Here is a 6,795-nt window from a genome sequence, read left to right as displayed (position 1 = left end):
GAACCGCTCGCCTCTTCTGTGGTGCATGCATGAATGTGTGTGTGTACATCTCTGAAATTCACTGCTGCCTAATTTCCCTTCTTCAAAATATCAACTAATTTCTAATGCCAAGGAGCCTAATCATCTATTTATTAAAATGAGACGGACAATAAGTTTATGTGGGGAAATGTTAAGGCAGTGCACATTGATCATGCTGATTTAGGACAGTATTGCCATCGCAGCATTTCCAGAGAAAAATTCTTTGCAGCTAATTGCATTATAAATTCCGCTAAACCATTTTCATAAGGTATTTCCTTAAGATATAAGCCTGCTATCAAAAATAAAACAACAACAAAAAAGCAAAGGAGTAGTTGTGGATTTTTTTCCCTAATTAAACATTATATGAAAGTAAGACAAGCGAGAAAAAAATGCAAATTGTGTTAATTAAATGCTAAGTCTGCTGTTAGGGGCCAGTTTTAAATGCCATGGGATGTGCTGAAACCCATACAGATTTTCCAACTGAAAGCCAAAGAAGCAGAGTCCTGAGGTCATTATCCTCAGATCAAGATTGTCCTGAGCCATCCCACGTCAGGATTTTGATGTCACCAAATTTCAGAGGTGGTAATCCTCACACGTAATGGATCTTAGCCATCCTGAAAAGTGACCCAGACAACACCTTGGGTGCTGGGCCACCTTCAAGAGAGCCCAGGGTGTGCAGCAGTGGAAATCAGCCTCTTCCTCCTGCTGTGGTAGACCATGGCTGTGGGGTTACACTGTGGATATCCTGGGCTGGAGACACCGATGGAAAACAGCAGTCACAGTTGCAGCTCCCAGGGTATCTGTAGCTGTCAGTCTGCTCTTGGGTTAGAAGAAAGTCTTTTCTTTTCTTCTTCCTCCTCTCCCCCTCCCCATGCAGTAAAATTACTTGATTACAAAGGAATTGTGAGATAAAGGTTCTGCCTGTGGTCTTGTCTTTGAGCCTGGGCTAAGTCTGATTATTTCAGCTGGGATGTGGCTAAGCCCTGACTGTAGCTTCCTAAATGTTGGGCACCCACTGTCAGCAGATTGCCCCGCTGCTGCTGGGGCTGGAGGGGAGCTCACCTAGAAGGCAATTTTCATCCGCACCTACCTTCATGCAGGAAGGAGGCTTCTTGATGGAGCCCCAGTGCCTGAAGTTTGGGTGGCTGAAGTTAGACAGGTGAAGTAAGGCTAATGGAGCTGGGTATTTCATGAGCTTGAGCATTAGTTAGTTAATTTTCATCTTGCCCTGAGCTGGGTCAGGTATGAGCTGTTTGTCTCAAAGGGGAACTGAGGTAAAGGGGTTCTCCAGGAGCATCAGGTTTAGGCAGAACAAGGAGACAGGAGAGATGCTCATGCCCTTTTTAGAGGTGCTGTGTCCTGATTGTGAGGATGCTGTAGCAAAAAGCATCTCCTGTTGACTCCCAAATCAAAGGAGTTCCCTGCATGACAACCATTAAAGGTGCACGTAGGAGTAACATAGGCCAGGGATACGTATATGAAATTTAGGCCAGGGGTTAGTTGAAAAAAGTATCATAAATGTTCCTCAGTCAAATTCACAGAGATCAGATGACTATAAAGATGAAGGAGAAAGTTCCATAAAATTATTGCACACACCCCCTCCAAATGGGATTTTATCCCTGTGCATAGGTAACAGCTGGCATAGCAATGGGCTTTCATCTGGGGAGAGGGGGACATCTGCTTGCTGGTGGGAGGAGTAATAGTAATTATTGCAAAAAGCAAAGAAGGGGGGAAGAGGGGAGGGAGGAAAAACCCGTTTCTGAAGTTTTATCATAAAAGGGGCATTTGTAGTTCTCATTTTTTATATTAATGTTGCCGACAATTGTTACATGGTTGTTAATTTTTTAAAGTCATTTTAGTTTTTCCAAAAGTGACTATGATTTGTTACTTATACTGTAGCTTACAGAAGTGACACACTTAATATCGGGGGGTCCAAACCTGGATATCTACCAATGGAGATGGAGATCAGGTAAATGCACACCTGCTCTTCCAAAGAGAAAGAGCTGCCATTTGGCAACTGGTTTGAGAGGGAGCCGCAGGCTGTAAGATGAACATTCAAGAAGAGGTTCGCTTGAGCGCTACCATTAATCGCCAAGTTTCGTGTAGGCCCAGCATGGTTTTGTGTGATAACGGTGTGACTACACGCCACCTACCAGGAGACTGCGCGTCCCTGGAGGAGGCTCTGGCCCTAGCAGTAGCAGAGCGCAGGTCCACCGAAGGAGACCTGGCAGGAGCTGTGTCCCTGCAGACCAGCCCCATAGCGAGTACGATGGGCCGGCTTGCTCTCCCAGCCGGAGGGAAGGCGGTGGTGACTGCAGCAGAGACCATGATGGAGAAGGCAGGTGAGAGGGAGGTGTCTGCAGGTAGAGAAGAGTAATTATGCCGCACCAGTGCCATGCCTGTCATATGCTCTTTTCTTTTACAGACACTTAACAAGAACAATTTGATACCAGATGACAGGACCAACTTCTACCCATTGCAGCAAACCAATGTGTACACGACAACCTATTATCCCAGTACACTGAATAAATATGACTACAGGCCCGAGGCCTCCCCTGGAAGGACCTTTACCAACAGCTGATGATGGACAGATCCTACAGGACTGGATCACTTCCTATATGAATTTTTTTTTTAATTGATTTTATGGACCAAATACTGGCCCAACCTCTAGATGTAAATATTGTACAGTAGGGTCTTTTTTTTTTTCCCTTTGGTTAATTGTATTTCTTGTAAACAGCACATCTCCTTACAAGGACAAAAATGCATATGGACCTTTCTGCAGAGCTTTTGTGGATATTTGGCTGGAGATGGCTCTTACCACTGCAACTGTTTATGGCTGGAAGATCAGCACTGCTGTCCAAGGCCAACGTTGTCAAGGAGGTGGGTGTGTGCTGGGCTTGGTGACCACCACGCAGCAACGCACGACACATGGGTGCACTCTAAGCAAGGCGAGAGGTGGCCTCCTGCGGCAGGGCCATCTGTCTGGTGAGGAGCATCCTTCCTGAGACAGGGTAGCAGCAATGCACTGGATGGCACGCAGCTCATCAGACAGGCCAAGAGGGACTCCATTGTGCCAACAACTTGAAGAACATTTTCTTTTTTCTTTTCCTTTTTTTTATTTTTGATTTTTTATTTTTTTATGTTTCTGGAAAAAAAAAGGAACTTTCTAGGGCAGTGTTCCCTGTATCTTCAACAGAATCTTTTCATATTACAGGAAATACTCTCCACAGCCTTCTTTGGTAATATGCAGTTCAGCTGATGAGAAACAACACACAAAGAAAGTGCATTACCCAAAGAAGCTTTCCAGAATGTTTCCAGTCTTAATTAAAAGAAAATTATACAGGCAGTGAGACACTGAGAAAAGTAAATGTTGGAATAACATCGGAGACTTGAACTTGGAGTGCCTAACAAACAAAGATGTTTATATCACTGGAAAAAAAAAGATGTGATGATTGCCGCACAAGAGCCATGGGCTTTTTTTCTTTCTCCCTTGTTCTTTTTTTTTCTGAGACAGTGTTAACTCTTTTTGTTCTAGCTTTGATCCCAATTGCGTCTGCCAGCAAAGGCAACTGTAGAGGCTGTGCTCTTCTTGTGGGAAATCACCATGCTTTGGGCTAATTTTTCCTTTTGTTTTATTGTTGGGTTTTAGTTCATTTACTTTCAAAGAATGAATAATTCTGATTTTGCAAAGGGAGGGGGGTGGTATTTTTAAAGGAATGTTTCCATAGTCTGACATGACCCAGAAAGTCTGCTGCACATTCTTATTGCGTCTTCCAGTCAGTACTCTATGGCATAGTAACACAGCTGAGTAATGTGCATTGTTTGCCAATATTTCTTTAATTTTTCTGAGCGAAAACAACCCAACAAACAAGTGCTGCTGCAGCTATTGAAGAAAACTAGGGCGGTAGCATTGTTAAACAGTATATGCAGCCTTGAAATGTAACTTTGTGTGTGTGTGTGACTGTGTCTATAAGAACTGTATTAGTTTGATGCAGAAGCCATGTTGTCTACAACCAGATGTTTGTCTGACATAATTGTTTGGCCAAAAGGAAACTTATTGCTGGTGCTTAATGTACAATTACATCCAATGTGTTAGCAACGTGAACAAGCTCACCGCTGTTATCATTCAGTGTTTCTGAATATTTATAATGAACTCCTGATGTTAAGGATTTGAGAATGTCGCAATACAGAGCATGAGATAAAAAAGTACACCCCAAAACGTGCATGAGCTCCACGTGGTCCCGACCTTGGCTTTGTTGTCTGCATCTTACTCGAGCAACCGCCATGCCCATGCTTGGCCCTGGGCTCAGCCGTGCTCCCAGCAGTCCTGTCTGTCTTTGGTTTATTTCACATTTTGCTGTAAGCTGACACTGGTCGTTTCTCAGTGCTGTTCCTTTGCAGTCGCTTGTTTGGAAGCCCAGCTTGGGCTGTGTGCTCAGCTCCTTCGCGCAGGCAGCTGGTAGGAAATGAAAGACTGTGTTGCTCGTGACAAGTATATTGCTTTTCCTGCGAGGAAAAGCCAACATGGCTCTGTAAGCCTGTGTTGTGGTGGTTTGACCAGAAGGCAAGAATAAAGTAGCCTCCCATTTTTAAATTACTTTGTTCGACTTCAGTTTGCAGTGATTGAAGGCTGTAGGGATACTTGTAATAAAGCGGAGTCATTACCACTGCCATGAGGACACCTTAGGCTCAGTGGTGCCCATCATTTTCAGCAGCTGTTGTTCTAATGTAGCAGCTCATCCTGCTTCTGCTCTGGTCTCACTGTGAAATAGAGGGAACATAGGAAGAAAGAGAGAGAGAGAGGTGCCCTTAAATAGATGTATTTGCATTTCATACAGCAGACCAGGAGCAGATGCAGCCCTCCAAGCTCTGAAGCACTGTGCTGCTCCCCTCCGAGCAAGCATAGCAATTTGGCAGCCCTAACCCTGCTGGGCAGCGTGGCAGGGGCGAGAGGGGCAGGAGTGGAGCAGGCCCACCAGGGAAGCAGGACTGCACTGGGAGCAGGTACCAGCACCTGTGGGGGGGCTCTTCCCAAGCCCCTAAATCCCGTTTGAGGAGCGAGGCCTTTGTGCCTTGTGCTGTAGCATGTTCACCCCATCTCACTAAATTTTCGTATCCCCTTCAGCAACACTGAAAATCCTGACTTAAAGTAGCTCTAACGAGTAAGTAGCCCAGGGGCTGAAAATTATTAGATTAGACTATCGGGATGGGATTTCCCAGCTTTGAGTTATGAGAGTCAGCAGAAAGCATTGGCTCCCCAGCTCACTCTAGCCATTGTAAAATTAAAGCTATCCCCTTCAGAAGATTCCCTGTTTCAACACATTCTGCAATTACCAGGCACGTGACAGGGCTTGCAGCTGGAGTTTGGGAGGGATGCGAGAGAGTCAAACCTGGCAATTATTTTAATTTTCTATTTTCCCGTTCTTTTTCTTTTTCCTCTCCTTAAACATTTTTTCATTTTCAGGTTCAAGGAATAACACAATGTAAACTGATGGGTTTTTTTTCCCAAAGTGCCACACAGAAGCTGAAATTATTTAAAAGTTCACCTCACCAAGAGAGGTCATTACTGCCCCTGCGCTCAGGAGGTGGATATTTTGTAGGCTATTGGAGGGCAGATGCTGCGAGGGTGGTGCATGTGGTTATAGTTTCATCAAGACATTCCTTCTTACCAGCCATCCAAATGGATTCAGCCCTTTTTCACATAATTGGCAATCACAGCAAGGGTCTGTAGACTCCATTCGAGCAGAAAGTAGAATCCAGGAGAGAGCGAAAGAAAGAAATCAGAACGCTTATTACTCAATTAATGTTTGCATGAGAGTGCAGTTCTTTAAGGAAGATGTTAATGTGCTGTGAGGGTTGCATTTTTTATGAGCTCTCTAATGCGTGGCAAGTTAATGACACCGTGTACAGTGAGATTCTTGCGATCCAGGTAATTCGGCAGCTCTGTCATCAAGTCTATAATATCTGTAGCAGCTCGAATTGCTGCTGCAGCTGGATGTTAAACTTGCTAAATTTTCCTATTCCTGAGGCCATCTCACAGTACACTGGAAATGCATTTAGTTCAGGAGCATTGCTTTCCAAAAGACTCGTCTTGCTGTATATGTTTTTTTCTTTCACTTCTCAGAGGAGGGGAAGCCTGGGCAGTTCCTGTGTTGGTCCAGAGACCCTGCTTCTCTGCAGACCCCTTGGATAGTTTCAGGTATGCAGTATGTGAAACAGGATGGAAATCTTGCAGCCAAGTAAGCAGAAGCATCTTCAAGTCCATTCTTCTTTCTTTTTCCATGGAAGCAGCTGCCTTTCTCCCTGCAGAAGGGCCGTGCGTTACAGCGTTATCCCAGCTGTGTGGTGTCCTTGCTGCCAGGCTTTACTTACCAGCTGCCACCCACCAGAAACAACTGGTGCAGCTCACTGACACCACCAAAAGAGGTGCTGTTGCTCTAAAGGTGCACTTGAATGCTCAGCATATGAGCCAGGGCTGCTCTTAAATATATGAACTGTACAGACACTATAGGAGAAGAATATGTATTGTCTTACCACCACTGTTCCTAATGCCTTATGTTCCGAAAATGAGGTGGTGGATGGGTTCATATCAACAGAGGGTAGGAATGGAGTCCACGTCTGATGCAGACAATTTGACGCCTCCAGTGTTAATCTGATGTTAAGCCCACCTGGAGAGAAAACTGCTGTCCGCTGAGATTGATTTATTCTTTGTACCAAATGTAGTGGGGGGAGAGTTATATATATAAATATATATATAAAATAATGTAAATGTAAAGT

The 6,795-nt window shown here is 44.5% G+C and overlaps 1 protein-coding gene across 1 annotated transcript in view; it reads left to right on the top strand.

Moving 5' to 3' along the window:
- The window catches only part of SEMA5B (sema domain, seven thrombospondin repeats (type 1 and type 1-like), transmembrane domain (TM) and short cytoplasmic domain, (semaphorin) 5B), a 131,892-nt gene extending 129,293 nt beyond the window's left edge, over positions 1-2,599 (top strand). The window contains exon 21 of the mRNA XM_010185338.1: positions 2,444-2,599. Within this exon, the coding sequence (XP_010183640.1) occupies positions 2,444-2,599 (156 nt within the window). The remainder of the gene's footprint in view (positions 1-2,443) is intronic.
- Positions 2,600-6,795: the final 4,196 nt, after the last annotated feature.

The sequence above is a fragment of the Mesitornis unicolor genome, unplaced genomic scaffold (genome assembly GCF_000695765.1).
Source record: "Mesitornis unicolor isolate BGI_N332 unplaced genomic scaffold, ASM69576v1 scaffold31835, whole genome shotgun sequence".
Lineage (NCBI taxonomy): Eukaryota > Metazoa > Chordata > Aves > Mesitornithiformes > Mesitornithidae > Mesitornis > Mesitornis unicolor.
Note: the sequence above shows the minus strand (reverse complement) of the source record. Positions and strands in the feature narration are given on the sequence as shown.